This window comes from Camelus dromedarius, chromosome 2 (assembly GCF_036321535.1).
Source record: "Camelus dromedarius isolate mCamDro1 chromosome 2, mCamDro1.pat, whole genome shotgun sequence".
In the NCBI taxonomy this organism is placed as follows: domain Eukaryota; kingdom Metazoa; phylum Chordata; class Mammalia; order Artiodactyla; family Camelidae; genus Camelus; species Camelus dromedarius.
Window position 1 is genome coordinate 89,656,350 of NC_087437.1, and position 24,618 is coordinate 89,680,967.

At 35.8% G+C, this 24,618-nt stretch overlaps 1 protein-coding gene across 3 annotated transcripts in view; it reads right to left on the minus strand.

Annotated features, from left to right (window-relative positions):
• Positions 1–24,618, minus strand: part of CADM2 (cell adhesion molecule 2) — a 945,585-nt gene that overhangs the window by 76,151 nt on the left and 844,816 nt on the right. For all 3 annotated transcript variants that reach the window (XM_010978531.3, XM_031457665.2, XM_031457658.2), the window contains one exon: positions 8,078–8,256. In XM_010978531.3, the coding sequence (XP_010976833.1) occupies positions 8,078–8,256 (179 nt within the window). The remainder of the gene's footprint in view (positions 1–8,077; positions 8,257–24,618) is intronic.

Genomic DNA, 24,618 nt, shown 5'->3' on the forward strand with positions numbered 1-24,618 from the left:
TCCTATATTACAAACATGTATAAGTTGAAAAATGCTGCCACTAAATTGGAAGTTACTACACAGCACTAATTTTAGTGAATTCTAGTTTTCACATACATGTTTGTTGTCTGACAATTTTTAAATGTAGTTAAGTGCATCCAAATATAATATTTAACACTGTAATATAAAAGCTTATTTAATGAAAATTAAATGAGAATGTGAGAATGATTCAAAATAATTATAAACTTACTATTCCACAGCTTAACAAAACCAACGAGGGCTATCTACAGATACTTTTATGTATGCATATTAATAAATAGAGACTCTTTGATGTACCATGGCAGATAATCCCTAATAAACACTAAGAATAATGTTAAGTCGAATTGTGAAGAAATACCTATTGAGTTCCACTTTCCATATTCCCTCCTATCACCGGTATCCCTGGAGTTCAGAGTTCTCACAAAAAGCAAGATCTTTCTTAACCTTAGAAAAGCTTATTTAATAAACTGACTCCCACATGGAATTTACTGTTACAAATTGATAACCTTCCCCAAATTATTTACTTTTAAAATATAGGTTCAACAAAGAAGCGAACATTTCGACAAAGTAATATATTTCTAATTATGGAATTTCATATTCTCCTGGCTATGTCTCCTGGATTATTACAATTAGTGAGAGGACCTTGAAACCTCTGTGAAATTGCATCACGGCGAAACATATGAGTGAAAACACCTCACTGGTATATTTTTACTAAAAAGCCCAGGCACAGTTGAGAGTATTTATTTATTTATTATAGGAACTACAGTGCATGGCCTACCACTTTATATATAGTAGCTACTCAAGAAAGATTTCCTGAAATAGTAAACTATTAGATAGTATAGCATTGGGATGTGAATTTTCAGGCCATGCCTCAAAGAAGTTTTATATATGCTGGGTTTGGTAAGCTAGGGTAATAAGGATTTGGGTTTTATAGTAAGTGTGATGAAATGCCTTTGGATAAATTTAAATTGGGGAAGATATGAAGTAATATGTATTAAAAATATTTATATATTGCAACTGTGTGGAGAAGTGGAAGCAGGGAAGCCACTGGACAATGTTTCAATAGTCTAGGCTAGAGAAGATGGTGGAAAGAAGCAGTCATTCTGGGAAAACGGTTTGGAAATAGTGTTGGCAGAACTTACTGATGAATTGGAGAGAGAAGGGCAGAGCAGAATCAAGGGTATTTCCCAGACTCCAGAATAAGCATGTGATGTTGCTACAATGTGTGTAAAAACTACATTGTAAGAAGCTACAGAGCAGGTTTTATATAAAATCTGGTTAAGCATGCCTTTGTTTCTAAAAAGGAATGCCAATATTTCCCCCATGGACCACTGAATATTGCTTTAATTCTCTAATGAATGAATGCATATATACTTGGGTAGAAGAGCTTTGTGCATTTTGTAAAATCATAATCTAACCTTTTTAGCACATAAAAAAATTCAGAAAATCTAAGTGCCATGCGTATAATCCTCATGTTTCATTTATCTTTCTGTAATTGATAGAAAAGATCATATATAAATAGTGCAAGAAAAAATATTTTAAATGTTGGACTTGCTGGATGATAGAGTCTTTCTGCCCTTCAGGCAGGAATGAGGGTTTTCCTCATGGACATTTCAGTTAGTGGTCCATCTAGGTAGGATAGAAACATTTATTTCTGAGTGGTATCTGAATTTTTGCCCTGAAAGTTGAAACTGTATCCACTTTATGCTCGTCTTAGAGAAATGAAATGAAGTGTCAACTCCATGTTGAGTATGTCTGCACACATCCCCTTTCAAAATATTTTGTAACGAAAGCAGTGCTCCTGTCTTCACTATTTGATCCCATCCCACTTCCCTCTGCAGAGTGCAACAGCATATTCATCCAGTCAGAGGTACGCCTTTCCTGCAGGCATCACAGCTCTCCCTGCTTATTCATGTCCAGAAATGCTCTATTTTATCTCTGCGATTAAAGAAAGTACTGTTTTAAGACTCATCCAACTAGTGTACTGTCTGGAAACTCTCAACCAGAGATGAGAGCAGCAACCACAGGGCTCTTCCCTTAGTGTGATGTTTGTTGTTCCATATGGATATTTTTTTCTGTCCTTTTCTTCCTACACCGTATATTTTTCCATCTCTGCTTCTAAAGAGAGCATCTCCAAAGGAAAAATGCTCATTATGAGCATATAGAATTAATTTACCAACTGGTAGGTCTGTTTCTATGTGAGGAAACAGATTTTAGCTGAATCTCTTTTTAATGTTTGCTAGGCTGTACATCTGTCCGTAATCCAGGTTTCTCTTTCCCACCTCCCACCACTTATCTGAGCTCCAAGATTCACTCTCTTACCTCCATCCTGACTGTATCATCTTTCCTAACAGTACAACTAAGCAAAAAAAGAAATTCATGTAGACTCTCAATATTTCTAAATGTTTCATTGCTGGGTAATTGTAATAGTAAATGTAGGTGTGATTGCCAACCTTTTAGTCTAGCTACACATTTACTATGAAGCACAGAGTACATTTTTCATTTTAATTGATGAGAGTTCTCATTAGCTTTCAAATCACTGATAACCATAAGATGAGTATGTAAACTAGATACTCTGAGACTAGGATAGTATGTATCATAATCATATTTGCTTAGTTCCAGAGTAAGACAAATTTAAAAACCAATTTAGGATATTATTTTATGATATTCCTCACCTGCTTCATAACTATTATGGCATTCACCTGTATTTATATTGATTATTTTGTTAACTTTAGGGTCCGTACTAATAACCATAAAGCAACTGAATTTGTATCTTGCACATTAGTTAAATATTTGAAAGAAATGAGATGGTTTAGAAATGTTTGTTAAAGTGAAAGAAAGGCTACCTTCTATGACTCAGTTTGCTTCTCTCCCATGGTAAGCAAATCAACTGAAAGAGGGAATCAGTATCTGGGATGGAAAGTGAATCTGCCTTTACCTATAGTGTCTGAAAGAGACAGATGTCTAAATGAATGCACCACAGAACTAGGAAGGTTGGTTTGATGCAGCAGTCTGTAACATCCTGCTGTACAACTTTCTGTCTCTGTTTATTTTTGACATTTATTATCAACAATAAAAGCAGAGTGAAATGAAAGTAGCAGTTGTATCGATTTTTTTTAAGCTGGAAAGGCATATTTAATAACTTGATACCTTTCACTAAACTGGAGTCTCTCTTACTATAAAAATTAAAAATCTGAAACACCCTTTTTATAATTGTTCTTTACTAGCTAACAATAAAATGGCATGGATCCTATTCTATATATGTGTTATTTCTGAGGTAAATTATCCTAGTAACAAACAAATAAAAAGCAACATCACATTTTTCATCAGTATTCATTTCAATGGATACATGAACAAATCAAGCCAACCATGGCTGTCAAGTGGTATTTCAGGGATACAAAGTCAGCAACTGTCAGTAAACTGACTGGCATTGCATGAACATGTTTTTTATCCTATTTCACTTTCTACTATGATAATAATACTACTTATAGAGAATTTTACTTGTTTTTGTATGGCTATAATGATGAACTTTGCTAGGAAAGCAGAATATGTACACATAAAGTGAAAATGTGGAAAAAGTGCACAGTAGATAATTTTATTCAAAATAAGAAGAGCAAGATTTAAAATAATGAAGTAATGAATTGTTGTAAAATCTTATTTACATAAGTTGAAAAACTATGAAGTAATGGAATAAAAGTAGTGGCGAAACAGTTACAAATTTCATGGAAGGGTTACTATGTTAATAGGAAAAGTAAATTTGAAGAGTGATGGAGGAGTATCTTGAAAAACTTTCTGGAATAGTGTGTCTGAACTCTGCCATGACTGTCTGAGACAAGCCTGAGGTGGGTGCTAAGTGCAGTGGGTTTTCTTATGATCTGGACCTGCTGTTAGTGTAGAAGAAAAAATGTTATTATTATTTTTTTTTTACTTGTATTACTGTATTTCTTCCTGAATCCTGGTGGGGGGGGGGGATTTTGAGACTTGAGATGATACTAAAGAGTTCCAGCATCTCTGTCCATCTTCCATCTGTATATTGAGGCGAGGCTGTGAATTTCTCCAGCATGAGTATAAAGGGAGGTAAAAGCCATCGGGATAGTTGAGGAAGAAGTTTAGGAGTTGAGGGGATGTAATAATTTGGTTTTTCCCTCTTTATAGATATTCTTTCAAAGTTTCCCACATACTATATGCTTCTGATGCTTTCAAAATAGTATTTTTTTAATCCATGGATGACACATAAACATAAAATCTTGAATTATTTCAAACCACAAAATAAAATTAGTCTCAAGTCATCTGTAATTCTCTGAAGCAATTTCTTGTGTGATAAATAGGTATCTTCTATGATTTCTATACTAAAAGATGCAAATATGGGTAGTCTTTCTTTGGGGAGAAGGTATTTTACCCAAACTCTCTGAACTAGATGTTTCATCAGAGAAACAAGAGTGATTATAACTTTTACTATGTTCTCTCTGTATTGCTAATTTGCTACACTGTTGAATTTTTAAGAGTTTCTCTAATGCTTAATTAACAAGAATTTAGAATTTTCTCATTCTTCAATAGGAATAACCTAATTTACGATCTGGGTACCATTCAGGAAAGACTATGGGTAGTAAATTGTATGCAACTCTTAGCTAAATATTATACCAGAGCACTGGACTGAGACTGCCTTAGATATCGTAAGACTACTAGTAACATTATAATAATGATACTCTGACTTATTGCATGTCTGTGTACCTGGCACTGGTGGGTGCTTCCATTTATAATGTATGCCATTTGTTTATGAATAATCTAGCAGTACTGGTTTATTTTAACTTTTTTTAATTCCAGACACTTGGACCATGTTGTCACAAAATCTGAACATCTACATCATTGTATATCCATCTTCTCATAACTATTCTATTTTTATATTACAATTACTCAAATGCTTATCTTCCATGTTTAAACTTCTTGAGTGCTAATCATCTTTGCTCCTACAGTGCCTTTGCACTCCATGAATAAGTGTAAATATTTATTTGGTGAATGAATATTTCTCTTGACCTGAGTTCTCCAAAAAGTAAAAGCAGCAATGGAATAGCATATTTCAAAACCACTAATATGGAAGTAATTAGCATTCTAAATAAATAAATAAATAGCAAATACCAATAACAGCATGCAAATAACTTCAATATTTTTATACAGAAACAAAAAAACTCAAAGCTACTGTGCTGACAGGAATTCATAACATTACTATGGCTACCAATTTAGCAGATTAATTTTTCCATTGCTGAACTTGTTAATGAAAAATGAGCTTCTTTCCTAATAGACTCTCCACAGTGCAAATATTTCAAAAGTATAATGCTTTATCTTAGAGGCAGTTGTATGCTGAGTTTCGTTAGGCCTTTCATTGAGGGTGAGTTTCAGACTAGCAGTTTCAAATTACCGTCTGTAGTTCTAAGGCTGAAATTTGCAAAGGTGTAATTAGGAGGGGGGAAAAAACCCTCCAGTGTCCATAACACAAAATGTCAGTGCTGTTAACAATTAAATGTGATAACATTTAAATAATGCACTTTCATTGACACCCAAAGAATAAAATCTAACCATTAGGATGCCATCTAGATAACAGATGATTTCACAGCAAAGTGCTCAGACCTCCATCAAGTTAAGAATCAATAGGACCTAGGTAACTGTGGTGGAGTCAAAGACACGGTCTCAGCTCATGAAAGGCCCTTCTGTGCTGGAGCTTCATTAAATTATCACAGCTAATGTAAAATCAAACTTGGTGTACAAGATAAAAGGGTAAAGTTCTCACAAATGATCACTTATCACTCCATTCTGAAATGCATACAGCATTCATTATAGATAGGAATGCCACTCAAATTTCATCATTTAGTCAGGTTTTGAAACAGCCAAACCATTAACAGAAGAGGACCTTTTTATGTTTATACAGCCAGTGACTAATGAAACATTATACCCTGTGTGTAAAGGTTGGGGGGACCCTTTATTTTGTAATGAACCCAACTGGAGCCCTTTTTAAACACAGTGTAATATTGTTTCACTGTTTCATCGAGCCTCTCATTACTTGTGTCAATAATCCTAGGTAAACCACTATTGAACTTCACAGCATTTATCTAGCAGCAGGAATAGCATTAATCTATGGGGTGCTTTTGATGAATTGTAGTTCAAAAAGCAAAGCCAAAAATGACTTCTTACAAAGTGCTTAGAGAAGTATTTATTAGAAATATGTCAACTGCCAATGACCTAAAGGTAGCTTGGCTATTTAGGAAACCATGCTGTTGGCTAGCTTGCAAACACTGGGAGAACATATTAATTTTCCCCACTTGAATTACTTAAAAAAAAAAAAGAATGACATACTTTTCATCTAAGTATATTATTTTTTCTGTCACTTCCCTTCTAATTCTCTGTATTTTTATGTCATATTGCTTTCGACACAAACTGACATGCTAATACAATGTGCCCTCAGGTTCCCCCAAAATGGGAGACGCACTTAGAAAGCTGAGCGTGAATCAGACTTCACTTATGTGACTGTAGGATCTAAACATCCAGGTCAGCATGAACTGAAAGCTACTCCTAGATCCTGCTCTAAGGATCTAACTTATCTTCTTGACACACTCAGTGGTTGTTATATTCCCTCTAGCAGGGAGCCTGGCAGAGTGTGTCTACGGGGGGTTACTGCATTCAATTCCAATTTATCAGTCTAATTTGATTTAGGCTGATCTTTCCCAAAAGTTGGAATTTGCACAATTCATAAGATGTTAGAAACAACTTTCTCAGCCTACTATCTTCAAGATGCTCATATGTAAACAGTAATATTCACTGCAAGTGTTCATTTGCCTTCAATGACCGAGGGTTAAGAGCTGAGAGATGGTATACACTAAAGCAGTTTGAAAATAAGAAGTTTGTATATTTATTTAATATTATATGTTAATCTATATTATTATTTCTCCAATTTTGGACTGTATCATAACAAAACAAATACCTTGAAAAAAACACAAACAGGATTATTTTTTCCCTAAAATTAAATCTCTTATCCCCAAAATTCCCTTTTGGAAAGGCATAGAATTAACCTAAGTTTCTTATAGTATTTTATACTAAGATTCAAGGGAGAGATGTCAAATAAATATACTTCATAATTTCTAAGATCCACTGGATTTATTACAGCATTGCATAATTTTCACACAATATTCATTCAAATGCTGTAATATTGTGTAGAACACATTAGTCTTAGAAAAGGATTTCTTGGTGGTGAAACACATAAGAAAAATTTTACAATCTCTAATGAATTTTTCTCTTGGAGATTCACATTGTATCGTGTAAATAAACTCTGAGAAGTCCTGCAGTAAAGAAATCTGACTAGTTTTGTTTATTGTGATATTTACCAAGCTTATAAATGCTCAGCAAAATCTAACAATACGTTAAAGCTACCTAGTGAACAACCTGTCATGGCTTTTGGAGGCTGGGAAAAACAGAGTTTCTCTTAATCTTGGGTACTGGTATCTCTTTTTGTCATTTTGTTATATTTACTCAAATTGTGAGATTAGTGTAGAGGAGGAAAAATGTCTTTTGGGCTTTTCAAATTATTGTTCGTAAGAACTGAATGCAGTTATCATTAATCATGTATACCTGTCTTGCTAATCTCAATGACATGCTATCACTCTTTGTGAAACTAGTAATAGTGATTATAAGATGTATGTTTATAATACTACCAAAAATTAACATAAGGGAAATACAATTTTCATGATTCTGATTTATAACTAGGCTTTATTTGTAAAATGTAAAGAAAACCATTAATATGATTTACTATTCACCAAATATTATGTATTATATTTATAATGAAAATATTTCACAAAAATAATTCTTATTTCTAGCTGTATCTTATTTTATTAGTTTGACATAGAACATATTAACTGTGAATCTTGGAGATATTTACACTTACGAGAAGTGGTTCTGAAAGAAAGAGAAAACCTGCTTAAATCTGTTTATTATTCTAAAGATTGTGATAAATTTAGGCAGTTTTTCAGGTCATTTATTCTTCCACCTATAATAATGTAAAAAAAGTACTCACCATGTACAATGAGAACGTACTCTGCGCTGCTTTGGCCAATGGTGTTTGTGGCTTCACATCGATATGTACCATTATCCGTTTTGTTGAGGAAAAGAATGTTTAGCTCCCTACCGCTCACAACCATTCGGTCAGGATCCGGTAATTCTCCACCATCCTTCGTCCACAAAACAGGTTCTGGCCTATTGGATTTAAACATATGTACAGACAAAAAATATATGAAACATTACATATTCTGTGAATTAAGTAAATCAAGCAATTTATAAATATCTAACACCCATTTTGTGGATAACCATGTAGTAACATCTATAAGGTACCCAAAAAACCATAATGTACTCACTCAGAAGACTTGAAGGTATAGCAAATATAATTTAATACTATTCTCCTTAACTAAGCACACATGTATTAAGGAACTGATTTTCTAAGTCATTACAGCAGTCACTGATATATAGCAGGTCCTGTGCCCCAGATTCTGTGCCTAAATGGCTCATACCTGCTGGTCTCTGGAGGTCTGCCTTTGGGTTATTGGAGCAGCCTTGCACAGAGATACCTGGAATTATACCTTTGTACCTGGTGTCACCAATGTGGCACAGCTTTGCCTGAAACCACCTGAAACCTTATGGAAGATATAACTCTTGATTCATGTCTTTAATTATGGCAGGATTTTGAGGGGCAGAAACGGAAGATGCCAACTCAAGAGTCAACCTTGGTTAGGAATCCTGCCTTTCAGAGGCCATACTGTTGAATAGATGAATTCAAATATGGTGAATGCCAGGGAAGAGTATAGAGTTAATAGGTAATATTGTTAGGGCTAAGATAACAAGCTAATAAAGGGCAAAGTTAAAAGCACTTGATATGATAACTCAGTTGAGAGTAATAAAATCAAAAGTCAAGATGTAAGTTGATATTAAGGAACACAACCAAAATGTTCATAAGAATCTCAGTCCAAGACAATATTTATGGGACAAAAAGGTGAACATGAAAAAGCACTATTTTAGTATTAGGCCTAAAGACTGATGATACCATTAATAGGGAATACAGAATGAATGTGGTAGTAAACATCTTGGTCACAAAGAGGAGAATGAACAAAAGCAAATAAATGAAAAAAATTTGGAACAGAGATGTCTGGGGATAAAACACAAACCTGTACATTTAAACCTGAACATTTTTTAGCAATGCACTCAACCCTGGCCTTGAGTATCAGGTGAATAATTTCAGACTTTTGTGAATAATGAAAATATTTTGCTAAGGCTTTTGAGGAGTAAATATACCTTATCAGAGTTTCCCTTAAGAATACCAATTGGACTTATCTGAAAAACAAAAATTCAATGAAGAGACCATATATAGAGAGATCTGAAGAGAGAAAAAGTTTTACATGAAGTTGGAGTGATAATAAAGGAAAGCATAGAATAACAGAAGATACTTGAAAAGCTCTTGGGAAAGGAGACACAACTTTTTGGAGCCAGAAAATGTATGGTGCTAATGAAAAGAGAAGAGGAACCCTCTTTATGGCGTCTAGTCTGTTTCATAAGAACATTCTTAGTCCTAAATAGGAAAAAAATAATAATGCAAGACCAATCAACCAATCAACCAAATGAAAAACACAACATAAACCAGGTTGGAAACAAGCTGCGAAACAGAGGAAAGGAAAAGTTAATAATTTCAGTTTGAGGAATACCAAATTCAAGTGCCAGAAGAAAATCAAGAAATACATCTCCAGCCAACAATAAGGAAATGAGAAATCAGAGCAGAAGGCAGGACTGGAATTCTTTTTACAGAGAGATTGGAGCCAAGCAACGGTCCAAAAATAAGAGAAAAAACAAAAGAGCAAATTACCAAACATCATGGAATACTCTTTCTTAGGTGATGAGGATAGAAAGACGATGTAGTTCAATACATCTTAGAGAAGTCAAAAGAAATTAACATTATCAGAAAAGAAAGAATCTCTTTAAACATTCACTGACTTACACATTTACATATATAATCCATCCAATACCTTGACCTCCCAGTTCTCTGAACCTCTCACATCCAATAATCATTTTGTTAGTCCTACTCAGCCACGATCACACACTACACTTTGTCATTATCATTGCTTCACTACCTTAAATATTTCTGTTTTTTCAACCATAACCTCCAATCTTTTCAGTTCACTATTCAGCTCATCATCAAAACCTCCAATCATAACTACTGAACCCATAATTTACCTTTCTTCTTCAACCCCCTCCTAACTTTACATCTCTCTTTAATCAGTATTACTGTGCAATCAATATGTTTTTCTTTTCCCATCCATTGTGCTTAAATGGTTAATTCCCAGCCCTGATGAAACCAACTTCTCCATCTTCTCTGTCTTTCTATCAGAACATCTAAACTGAAAAAAATCAGAGAGAGAGTAAATGGTTGATTTTTTTAAAAACTTCTTGAAGTCATCATTAAGAACGCACATGAAGACAATGAAAGGCAATTTTAAAGTAAAATACACTTCATGACCGTGTCTTCGAGTATTTCATGACTTAAAAAATTTTTTTGTTTTTCTGATATGTGGAAACATATCTCACATATTAACATAAATGTTTAGAATATAGGATTAGATCAACTCATTTCTGCCTTCCATAGTTCTTCAATGTAATATTTAAAATAATTATTTTTGCAAAATCTGTACTTTGGTACAGCTGGTATCATCATTTGTTAATGGAGCTCTGCCCTAACATTTCAAATTTTAGGGCTGGAAAAACACAGTAAATGAAGAGATTAAAAAAAAGAGAGAGAGAAAGAGAAGAAGAAAATTCTTTACTTCTCTTTTAAATGTGTAATTTTCCATTGTGTTTCTAACCTGTTGAAATTATTTTTATTGACTCATTTAATAAGCATCTCTTTGTTTATCTGTGTGTGTGTGTGACAGAAAGAGTAAAACGGTTCTTTAATTTTTTTTCTCATTGGTTTCCACTCTGTTCTGGTGTTAGTGGTTTCTGGGTGTATTCTTCAATCTCTTGCTATATCTTCATAATTCTTAAGGGTTAGTCTTTACTCAGAACAGATAATTCCCATAGCTGTACAATTCTTGTTATGAAAAGCAATGAATTTTTTTTCTATTTGCAGTTTGAGAATCCCAGTGATTTCTGTTGAAAAGCTCAACAATGAAAGCCCCCACTTAAATATCACCATCAGTATTTCTGACAGGGTCAAAGGTGTTCAACGCAGTAATAAAGTCACTTTGAAGTGGAAAATTCAAGCCTACTTATTGAATTGCAAGTGGAAGGTCTGACTCTAAATTTATCTACTCATGTAAATTCCTGAAATGAACTATTACACTAGTATAGTGTCAAGTAGGAGGAGTCTCTTTACATTAAGAATTAGATTTAGACGGGACAATAACATCAATGTTAACGTCATCATTAGATTTAAAACCTCAGTAGAAAACAAGAAATGGATTTCTTCTATTCTGATTAATCTGAGCATAGGCTACTTGATTCTGATTTCTTAAGGTTCTTCTTGCCTACAAGTTTAGAAGCTTGTAGAAAAGAATAGAAAATAACCTGTATGCAAGAGGTAAGTGCTCTTTAGACGACTTGAAAATAATGGCATTTTTGAGAGTGCTGTGAAATCCTGGACCACTTTTTAGCGATAAGGTACCATTCACTGATGATTATTTTAACACTTCTGAGAAACAAAGCATTCATACCACACACTGTATAATTCCAGCCAATTTGTGGTGCAAAAAATAAAAGATTATCCCCAGAAAAGATAAGATTGCTATGATCCTGAAGGAGTGACAGATTTTAGCACTGAAGGAAAAATATTCAAGACTGTGACAAATGCTTAAGCTAATCTCTCAAGGACTGTGCTAAAGCAAAACAGTTACCCATGCCTTATCTATAGTTAACATTTTTTTCTTCGAACACAGAATAATAATTCCTGGTTAAAAGATCAAGAAATCTTGAGTAAACATTCATTCCCTCATCCAAGCAATAGTAAGTCCCTCTGTGTAATGTACATTAAGCTTAAAGACTCTATGATAGTTTAAAAAAATTCTTAAGAAAATATTATTTTCAATTTATTTGAAACTTAATAACTCCTTGAAACTGCCTTTGACTAAGCTAGATTTTGGAACATCTCATGTTTTTTAAATCAAGAACTTGAGTTTGAGTTTCCCAGAATCTGCTACTTTATCAATCTGTATACATTATAAGGACAATTTGATACCATATAAAATGTATCTACAAGCATCCTAATCCCTGAAAACCATTCAGTTCAAGGGCACGTTGCAATGATGGGGTTCTATTTTCCATATAAAAGTTACTCTACAATCCATTACTTTCACTACTGTAAAATTGTGCTAATTAACCTTATAAGGTCTCATACTTATGTTAAACACTGTGTCACCATTATAGAATCGCTTCTGCTCCATGACTTGTTTCTTTTCTAATATTAAAACCAATGGTCTTGGAAAAGTAAAAGTAAGTGCACATCATTTATCTGGTAGCTGGGGAATTAAATGCTCCATGTGAGTAAATGCTGAAGATAAATGAAATTTAAGATTAAAACGTTTGCAAGGATTTTAATCATTTGGATGAAATCCTTCTCAAAGGATCAAATTTTTCTATATTATTAACCAGAACATACTTCAAGTCATTCAACTGCTTTTTTGGAGCCAAGATCTCTAGTTTGAACATACATTACTGGGCAGTCAGTGATGGTTTTAGAGGAACTGAAGTGACCAGGACTTAGCATGTTCTTTACCTGAATGTCCCCAAAACCCAGCTTCACCATAATTGATGTTAATAAAACCAACAATTTTCAAATTTACTGCTCTTTTCTCCTGCATAAAAATTTTGTCTATCTCTTTTCTTTCTCCTTTCCTTTAAGCTTCCCAGATATTTTTGGTATTCTGAATTTGAGGGCTGGGCTTTAAAACCATCATCCATCACTAACAGATTCCCCCTATTCTAATTGAAGACATCTGTAAATGTTCATATTTTCTACAACTTCGTTCATTGCTGTTCAAATTTTTTTCAGACTTCAAAGTTTAGGGGTGACTGTATGATTGAGGTTATATTTGGAAAAGTGAAACAATACACACCAAGCATTGTAAAAACACATATAATGCAAGAAAATTTCTTTAGAATATGAATAAATGGCTTTCCACTTAGGAATTTTCTTGGTATCACCATTAACTGAAATAATACTAAATATCTACAGTAATTTTTAATTAATTTTGTTTTCCACATTTTGTTTTCTTCATATATTATGCAAAAGTGATAGTCAAAATATACCAGCACAGAACAATGTACATCTCAGTAAGTTGACTGGTGATCATCAGAAAGATATTAGCTCTAACATTATGACACTGCATGGAAAAAAAAATGCAAAGAGAAAAAAACACCTAATTGAATGGCACTTGCTGAGCAATGGGTTAACACTTTTTTAAATTAAGGATGAGGCACAGTATTTCAGCTTTTTTTAAAGTTAAGTGTGATTTTTGTTTCTATACTTTTCCTTAATTCCCACTTTGATGACTGTTTTTACATAAACACAAATGCAATGTTTACAGATCTTCAAATAAGGAGTAAAATACTTAGATGTAATCTCATAATTAATATATAAAAAAAAAGATAAATTTTTAAACCATGAGCCCAAAAGTGCACATCTTAAAAATCTAGTCAAGTATATGACAGCATCATTTCACAGTGGTGTCTTAAACATATTGAGAAAATTTAGTGTTAGAGTTTCCCACTGAACATTTACCTAATCCCTCAAAATAATTGGTTTTTGTTGCCAGAAAGTTGCTTCAAGAAGTACATTTCCTCTATGGATCTATAATTATGGTTCTGCAAGCTCTCGTGGGACTTTCACAAGACACAAGAACATTTAATTGAAAATGACTGAGTGCCCAACACACCACAGATGCCCAGTCTAAGTAACAGCAGTGGAGATTACCGAGAGTCAGCTTGTTGTTTCAAAAACAAAACCAAATATATTCAGTCTCATTTCCAAGACAACCACTTGTGTGTTTCCAGAGAGTCAACGTGTGATTAAATTTTGAAGCCATGAGATGGACGCCAAAGACCATATGTGCCTCAGAAAAGAAACTCACGTGGAAAGGACAGCACATGGATATATATTTTTTTTAATGATGAAAACTTGGAGATAATTTCCCAATATTATTCCTCTGAAAACATTTTAGAAAAAAATGACTATTGTCTTAAACTTTTAAGTAATTAATGGAGACTATCTCTCTCTAGAAATCAGAACACAAGGGGGAATAAACAATCTAAATGCTCTGTCACTTTTATCATCCAACCACTGCCTCTGTGAGAGTTTTTACACAATAAGAAGTCCCTCATTATGTTTACTCCACCAGTTGTTTTGGTGACATATTAAGCACAGTATTTAACAAGAAAGATATATTTTTGAGGAGTGTTTTTTTTTTATTATTTTTTATTTTCTGCTTATTCTATTTACTCTCTAAGGCTCTGCATCATATACCATTACATTGATATGGTCTTTGCACTGATATTGCTGTGTAGTTTTAATCTGCAGTCTTAATTTTCTCAAAGATACAAAAAATTAAGAACATAATATAATCTGGTTTTTAAAAACATATTTATATTCATTTATAAATTTATAAATTATATTTAACAACATAGTAATTATTATGCATACAATCATGATATCCAAGCAAAAACTACAGATCTATTTAAAGACTCTTTAGATAATGTTTAGATCTGCTAATACAGGTTTGACTAATAACTGGTAATCTTTTACAACGATTTGGTTAAAACACATGCTTTCCTAGAAGTTTGTAAGAACTCTTTCATTCGTGCCAACTTTACTGGGCTATTGTGAAAAAACAATATAAGAGACTTGAAAACACAACCATCAATATTGTTAAATTTTTAAAAATGTGTCTTTTAATTCCAATTTTACCATTTATTAACTGCATGAACAGAAAAGGTCATATAATCTCCACAGGACTTATTTTCCTTTTCTACGAAACAACAATAATAAGAGTCTTTGAAAACCTTTTATAACAGGGTAGTTGTATGGTTTAAATAAGACAATAAGCATGAATGAACTTGGACACCTGCACCAGAACAAGGTCTTCTACATCACAGACCTGGTTTCTCAACCACACATGAGCCATGCTATTCACTTAGTTTTGGTTTCTTGAAAGCTTCCAGGTCTCCTGCTTTGGCTGTCTATGTTGAAACTAGCTAACTAGTTAGTCTCTTTCATCCCAGCAGAACTCTACAGTGTAGCCTTCTCCACATTCGTGGAACCAGGACTCATTCTCTACCCCTTTTGGTTCTTTCCAATTGTTCTAAATAAGTTTCTACCTGAACACTGTGGAGCAGCTCAGGATTTTCCCATTTCTAGTTGTTTTACATTTGACCCCTGATGAGGGTTCATGCCTCAGCTCCTCTTTCCTACAGCTCATTATTATCATTTAAACTCAACTAAGAAAGCTTTGTTGCTCTGTCAGTTTTGCCATGACTTCAGTCTGGATTCCTTTGCTGTTCATTCTTTAGAAAGTCACAGATCATTGTCCTAGGATGAGTTTATTCTGCTTGGAACCTTGAATTTCAGAGACCTGGAGGACATTTGAGATAATAATTCAGTTTGCAGGGTCACTCTGGTAGCCCAATATCAGCGTGAGTATTAGAAACATAATTAAGACTTCTGAGTTTAAACCTTGGTGAGATACACTATATGTAATTGTTTAATAGAATAATAGCTTTTTATCATCCTCATGACTATTATTTATTATGAAATTACTTGAAGGCAGAAATTTCGTATCTATTTTCATTAATATTTAAAATGATTTGTTTACTAGATTTTTGTTTCTTTATTTCACAAAATAGAAAAATACTTGGTGACATTGGTGAACTACAGACTTTGGGGTGAAAATGATGAGTCCCTGCAGATTCAAGGTTTGTAATAAATGTACCGCTGTCGTGTGGTCTGTTGATAGTGAGGGAGGTTGTACATCAGTCGGGATGGGGGGTATATGGGAACTGTCTGCACTTTCCACTCAATTTCACTGTGAACCTAAAACTGTTAAAAAATATAAAGCTTATTAATCAAAAAAAATTTTTTGGTGTGGTTAAGCGATTTGCTCAAGACCACTTAGGCCAACAGATACGCACAGATTTATTCTTCAAACCTACTACTGTATTTCCCTTTCTACTGTGTCAGTTTTTTCTGCCCTAGAGCAGGACAGCTTAAGTATTATATCTGAACATAAACACAGACCTTGATGATTAATTAAATGGCTTTCTATAGCATAGATGGCAGGAGAGAGATAGGTATTGTATAATTAACATCTACTAGGCATTAGGTCAAATCATATAAAATTATTATCATTGTAACTCATACTCTTTTCCCAAAGTTTGTGAAAGGAAAATCAAAATGGAGTCCGTGTTGTTGAAAGAACTCTCTAAAATGGAGCCAGGAGAGCATTAAGGAAGTGTGACTTCTGCACATCTCAGCCCGATGGAGTCTGACCTCCTGATCTCACTGTTCTAATGAAGGCTTCCAAGTCATCTGCCATAAACTCAAGATACTTACTGGACCCTTAACCCTAAAATAACTTGAGGCAGCCTATCTACTTATTGGACTACCCTAAAATAATACATGATTCCTTAAGGACAAATATTTTCTGACTCACATCAGAGTCAATCACAATTCTCATCAGGCAACTTTTAACAGTCTCATGCCTTTTGCCTTTTTAAGCCCCTGACTCTTTCTTTTCCCCTGAGCATTCCTTTGGTTTAATCGGAACATGTGTTCTCCTGAATTGCAGTTCTTAAGACCCCAAAGAAACTATTTTATTATTTACAGCCTCTTGCATGGTTCTTTGGTTGACAAATTTATACTTTGTTTTGTTTGGGGCTAATACATTTCACCCTGGATAACTTGCCTTCTTTAACTCGTTTGTTTTGTCACTTCTGACTGTGACTAGATTATATGACAATTAGTAAATAACCTGTGATTTGTAAAAAAGATGCACACTAGGCTGAGAAAAGGGACTTCAAATAAAATTGTTTTGCCTTAATTTGCATCTCGTTTTAAAAGCTCTATTATGCAAAAAGGAAAATGCATCAGTGTGTTCTTATCAAATTTCTTCTTAAAGTCTTGATCATTTTGAAAATGGATGCGTAAGTGTTCCTCTAAAATATCTCACTAGTTGTTATACGATATGTGATCTGTCTTCCTAAAGATGAAAATCTTTCTTCTTGTACATAATAGCAATGTTATGTGCTATGCAATTACATATACTAGATTTATGCCAAAAACATAAGAAACACTGTGGTTACCAGAAGGTAAAACAGTAAGTACAACATAAACATCATGCTGGATACAGTGAAAAATTTATCAATACCTACAGTTATTTTCTGTTATAGAATAAATAATAAATACACATGACTGAAAATATCCCTTTATTTTTCTGAAGTAAATTTACAAAGTGTTAAACATTTGATTAAAATGAATGATGATTCTTTAGCTGCAGCATGTGAGGGGCAACCCCACACCTTTTAAGGTCATAACTTTAATGTAATATAACAGCTATTTCCCCCCCTCTATTTCTATAAATGGAGAATGCTGCTGCCTGAAAGCTGCCTGGGAATTCAGCCAAAGAAAGACGATGGTTGCAAAAACTCTGGGGACTTGAAAGGAAAGTGGTTGGCATTAGCTCGGTCCTCACTTTAAACTAAAATTAAAACAAAAGACAGACATGTACAGTAATCTCTCTTTTAAGGAAAGAATAGAATGCCTCTATAGCAATGTCAAGTGGAACAATTTGGTCCTGGCCCAAGTTATGCAGCTGTTCCACAGAAAAACAGCAAAAGGCTTCAGTCCAAAGCAGGCAAATAAGGCATGATTGTTCATAAACAGTCACTAGGGCCCTCGCATTTAGAACAAGGAAAACAATATTAGCATACAGGAGGCCAGGCTAGGGAATGAGTCTCAGCACAAGCTGAGCTACTCCACAGTTCTGTGATTTATACAAAAGATAGTGGTGGTATTCTTGGCTACTATTAACGCACCATCATTCATGAATAGCTCATTCTTCAAGATATCATACGTTCGTCAAATATTTTTAGGAAACAATATCAACTTAGTCATGGATTTAAGTCAGCTACAGGATGTAAAGAAATCATATATCCATTATTCATTTCTGAGTCTCACCTGCTCATTCAAGGTGGCTCAGGTAAATGGTAAAGATAATAGAAATTAGGTGTTTCAGGAGCCAATTAGAAGCTAAGCCACAGCATTGCTTCTCAGGGATTCTAAAAATGACAAAATGGGGAATCAGGTGTAATAGATGCAAAGTAATGGGGCAGAACTCTGACAGTGATTACCGGAGTAAAATAGGAAATTCGGACCTACCCCACTGGGTACATATGATATCACATACTTCATTTTTAGCCCCCTGTTTACAGGCTTTTTTGATCCTATCTTAAAATATGGGCAGCCTCTCTACCATTTTTCATTTTAAAACTTCTGTGTGATGTAACTTTCTTTTCTCACCCTTTTCCAGGTTTAATGATTCTTTTTCTGAAGTGGGTGGTCTTCCCATTTTCTTTGCTTCCCCACCAGCTACTAACTTCCTGATTAATCCATTTCAATCGGCCTTCTGTTCTCTTTGCTCTAGTGAGACTTGTTTGCTTTATGATCAGCAAAATTTCCTTCTGGGAAAATCCAATCATTTATTTTGTCTTCCCTTGTTTGTTTATTTGTTTTTGTCCTATCTGCCTCATCTGGCACTATTAGAGATAGAACAAAAACTAAAGAGAGGCTAGAAATAAGACTGTCTTTAAAGAGGATACTGCCTTCATTTATTGGAAATGACAGTTACTTTGAAAATGCAGATGAGTGTATTTTAAGATAATTAGGAAGGACTTAAGAGAAGCAGTGGTCTAAAGGCAAAAAGGAATCAAAGCAGTTGGCTATACCTTTAATGCCAATGACCTTAGGAAAGAAAATGGTAAAACAGAAAGTTGGGAATAAGAATACAATACAAGAGAATGTTAATGTAGATTTAGTTGTGGACCACAGCATAGAGAACATAAAATTAGGATCCATAATGATAAGATAAAACGTAATAAATATTTTAACCCTTATGGAGCTTAGAAGTTAATTGCTGGAAGATACTAAACTAATTAGAGGTTTTAATATGGCTGTATATTCATGCTAGAAATGGTCAGTTTGTTAGGAATTTTGCAAATTTCCAGAAATGGCATACAAATAGAAGAAAGCATGAAACGAGAGAATGGCAGCAGTAAAGTGTCCTGGGAGGAGCCAGTTCTCCAACTTCTAGCATCCAGGGACTGCAGTTCAGTGCTGCACGTTATCAGAGAGCCCATTCTAGTTTTTCAAAAGTGACTTTGGCTAACATAATTGACAATATGGATTCAGCAACTGAAGCAGCAGAAAATCGGTGAAGGAATGTAAGCTTTGGGCATTGACTGAACTAAGTTTAAAGTCTGACTCATCCATTTAAAATATGGATAAATAAGGAACACTGGTTAACCCTGAGCTTTAGTTTTCCTTTTTGTAAAATAAGGAGCCTTTTTATTTCCACTACCTATAGCAAAGTGATACTAATTAGGGTCCTTCCGAGAAAGGTGACATTTTCTATTTCTTAAACTTTTAATTCTTAAATAAATAAATGAGAGATCATTGGGCTTTACATTTATCTGCAGTGCAGAGGAGTATTGCACACTGAGTTTGTTTCTAGGTAACTGAAACAGAGACCCACAATAAGGCACAGCTATTCAGCCATATCTGAGCTGAGAGAAACAGACTACTTAATAAACTAATTACACAGATCAGACTCCAAGCATTTATGTGAATAAAATTCTGTTTCTGTTGTTGGGAGTGGATATGGAACCAAAGAGTAGACCACTGACAGGTAATTGGGCTCTATTTGAGCAGGGATCTATTTACTCCCAAGCATTCTATATATTTTCCATCTTCACCTCATTTCATTGCATAAGTTGTACATATATTCTGAATGTACACATATGTACTTTGGGGCAGAACTATGGAGAAAGGGTAAAAGTAAAAACTGATTTGCCATGCCCTGATCCTGATCATCTTCCTTTATTATATCCCCAAATGCTGACTTCTGGGGTTATAAGGAGAAACAGAAGCAAAAAAGAAAAAAAAAAAAAAAAAAGAAAGAAAGAAAGAAAGAAAAGAGAGAGAGAAAGGAGGAACAGAGTTGGAAAATAATAAGCAAAAGGAATAAAAGTTGAAATGGAAGGGAAGGTGAGGAAAAAGTTCTGGTATTAGATACACAGAACCGGGAGTAAGAAATTAGGACTTAAGTACGTCAAACGCTGCCAAGAGTCTATTACACTTCTTTCTTAGTCCAAGTATTGAACTTACAGCCAAAAGCACTTCTTGAAGCTATAATACTGAAATGCACTGCCACATTTAGATAGCGAACTGCCGTTGAAAAATGTTTTCTATAAGCAATTTAAGCTTATCAGAGGGTAAGAACTACCAAAATGAACTGCACAGGATGAATGTAGTAAAGCTACTATGAAAAAATGTGCTCCTTTCAAGGTCTGAAAATGCCTTAAAAGTTTGTTAAAAGATAGAAAATAGATTAATTTATAAAATTCTCTTTAAATCAGTATATTTTTATTCTCTAGAAAATAATTACTAGAAGAGAGAACAGTTTTAAAATATCAATACTGGAGAGAGAAGTAAGACGGCAGAGTAGAAGGACGCTTGTAGCTCACCCCCTCCCACAAATACACCAAAACTCACATCTACGGACCCACTTAGCCAACCAGAGCACCTGCTGAACTCACACAGAACATTGCACTCTTCGAAAGACAAAGACACCAAAAATCTGGTAGGAAAAAAGGGAAAAAGAAGAAAAAGCAAAACAGTGTAGGACCGGTCCCGCGGGGAGGGAGCGGCAAAGGACTGGTGCTCGTTTGCTGGGTCTCCCCTCTCCAATGGAGGCCACTGGGACAGAGAGGGAGCCTCTGAGGCTCAGATCTGCCCTGAGCACCCCCTGTCCTAAAGAACTGAGTTAAAAGGGCACAAAGGGTCCCTGCGACATCCAGCCCGAGATGCGAGCCGGCAGCTGGGGCCAGGACAGGCCACCTGAGCCAGGCGGAGGACTGGGGCAGCTGCACTGAGGCAGCCCTGGGGGACTGCAGGGGGCTGCATGCCTTGGCTGGGAGGGGATATGGAGCAGAACAATCTCGGTCCCCCATAAATTGTGAAAAAAGCAAAGCAACAGGGCTTGTGTGCCCTGGGTGGAGGGGCGCCACAGCCTTTGTCTCCTCAGACTTGTGCGCCCATTACTAGGGCTTCTCGCGAGAAGAGAAGCGGGGCTCAGCCACAGCCGTCATACTCTCTTGTGCGCAGCGCCCCGGCGGGGGTGGGGCCAAGACCTGAATCCGCACCTGGGGACTCCAAAACCTCCTAGGCAGGACCAAGACTTGTTTACAGCTGGAGGCAGATAGGGTCTTTCTGCCCTGGCACCTCAGAGAACTTGCGCTGCCAAGACAAATAAGGAGCTGAGATTTGGCATGGAGCAGAGGTGGGGCCATTCCGTGATCTTCCTTGAGCCCGCCTTCAGAACACCGACCAGAGCCAGAGCGGGCAGCTGCACAGAGCAGCGGAGTGACAGGTGCTGGGAAAGGGCAGGTGGCAACCTGCTTTCCTGGCAGGAATGCAGCACCTGACCACAGTGCTGAGAGGGGGCGCGATCTGCTCACCTGCCTCTCCCGAGTGCAGCATCTGACTGCAGCATCGGGAAGGGGAGTGACCCGCCTACCCACCGGATAAGAGATCAGCACCAGACCCAGTGTTGGGAGGGGGCGTGATCTGCTAGCCGACAGCCACTGGGAGCAGCACAGACTAGGGTGCCAACTAAGGGCCTCTGGAAACAGCAAGCTGAGTTCATGAAACAGGGCGAAGACACAAAGACCTCTCGATAAAATCATTAAGAGCACAGCGTCTCCAAGAGAACAAGATAACTGACACTCCTTAAGCCACAGTCTGAGAGAGATAATGAGCAATATGAAGAAGCAGAGGAACCACTCCCAATTTAAAGATCAAGAGAAATCCCCTGAAAGCACGATCAAGGAAATAGACATCGACGGCCTACTAGATCAAGATTTCAAAAAAGGAGTGATCAAAGTACTGAAGGAACTAAAAGAAATAGTGTTTAGAGATATAAAATATGTCAAAAATTAAATAGAAGCTATAAAGAAGAACCAAGTAGGATTAATAAACTCATTTGCTGAGATGAGAGCTGACCTAAAGGCTGTACAAAGCAGGCTAGATAATGCACAGGAACGAATAAGTGACCTAGAAGACAGGACAACAGAAAGCACCCAATCAGAACAGCTGAGAGAAAAACAAATAAAAAACAATGAAAACAATATAAGGGACCTATGGGATAATATAAAGCGTGCCAATCTACGCATAATAGGGGTTCCAGAAGGGGAAGAAAGAACAAAGGGGATTGAAAAGGTATTTGAAGATATCATGACTGAAAACGTTCCAAACCTAAAAGAATCAAATATCCAAGAACAGGAGGCTCAGAGGGTCCCAAACAGGAAGGACCCAAACAGACCCACACCAAGACATATAATCAAGATGGCCAGAGTCAAGGATAAAGAAATGATTCTCAAGGCAGCAAGAGAAAAGCAAAGAGTGAGTTACAAGGGAACCCCCATAAGGCTCTCAGCTGATTTCTCTACAGAAACACTACAGGCCAGAAGGGAGTGGCAAGATATATTCAAAGTCCTGAATGAAAACAAGATGCAGCCTAGGATACTCTACCCAGCAAGGCTATCCTTTAGAATAGAAGGAGAGATAAAGAACTTCACAGACAAGCAAAAACTGAAACAGTTTAGCAACACTAAACCCATGCTAAAAGAAATATTGACAGGTCTACTCCAAATAGAAAAGAAGCAAGATGCTACAAAAATGAGAAACTCATAACTGGAAAGGTGATAACTACCATGAATTACAAAAAGAATAAACACAAAATTGTAAAAGAATACATCTAAATCATTAAGAGTGGGAGAGGAAGCAAGGAAAGCCATTGTGGAAAACAGTATGGAGATTCCTCAAAAGACTAGGAATAGACTTACCATATGACCCAGGAATCCCACTCCTGGGCATATATCCAGAAGGAACCCTACTTCAAAATGACACCTGCACCCCAATGTTCACAGCAGCACTATTTACAACAGCCAAGACATGGAAACAGCTTAAATGTCCATCAACAGATGACTGAGCAAAGAAGAGGTGGTATATTTATACAATGGAATACTATTCAGCCATAAAAACCAACAACTTAACGCCATTTGCAGGAACATGGATGTTCCTGTAGAATGTCATTCTAAGTGAAGTAAGCCAGAAAGAAAAAGAAAAATACTATATGTGATCGCTCATATGAGGAATCTAAAAACAAAACAAAACAAAACAGAAACAGACTCATAGACATAGAAGACAAACTTGTGGTTGCCAAGGAAGCAGGGGGTGAGAAGGGACAGACTGGGATTTTAAAATGCAGAATAGATAAACAAGATTATATTGTATAGCACAAGGAAATATAAACAAGATCTTGTGGTAGCTCATAGCGGAAAAAAAAATATGACAATGAATATACGTATGTTCATGTATAACTGAGAAATTGTGCTCTACACTAGAATTTGACATAACATTGTAAAATGACTATTACTCAATAAAAAAAGTTAAAAAGTTAAAAAAATAAAACAAAATATCAATACTGGTGATAAAGAAATTGTGAGTTCACTTAGTGCGTTAAATAGTATAATACAATACAACTGAGGAAGTTGAAATTTCAGGCTTCTGTCTTAAAATTATTTTAGATAAATTCCTCATGTGATAATATAAAATCTACACTTAAATAACAAACGTTATGAGAAATAAATTTTTAGTTATTAAATTTGATTGGCAGAAAAGCTATCACATACATTTACATATGAAGCAGGAGGAAAGGGGGCAGGACACAACCATTGAAGGAACGACACAGCCATTGAGGACAGGACAAACTGATCAGAACCAAGATGGTGGAAGATTAGACTTCCAGTAGACCTGGAGACTCATGGCACACCCATAGGCACCATGACAGTTCCTGGGCTGACCATAAAAGGTCAAAATGTGGGCACAGGGGTGCATTTCCTGGAAATCCTCGCCCCTTCCCCAAAGTAGGTGGAATAATCCTCCTACTCCTTAGCATATGAAATTGCCCAGCCCATAAAACCTAACAGTTCTGCACCACGTGGTCACTCTTGCTGTCGCTCTCTCTCTTGCCTTCTGAGACAGCCTGCACTCTATGCTGTGTGCATCTACTTTTACTTTAAACTAAACACCCCACACCTCTCAGCTTCTCTCCCTCTCACCTTTCCAAGATGGCCCAAACTCTGCCTAAGGAGTGTTATCTCCTAAGCCATTTTCCCTTCTGAGAGAGACAGACTGCACTTTGTCCACGGGGTGTGTATCTCTCTAAATAAACTTGCTTTCACTTTACCATGCCT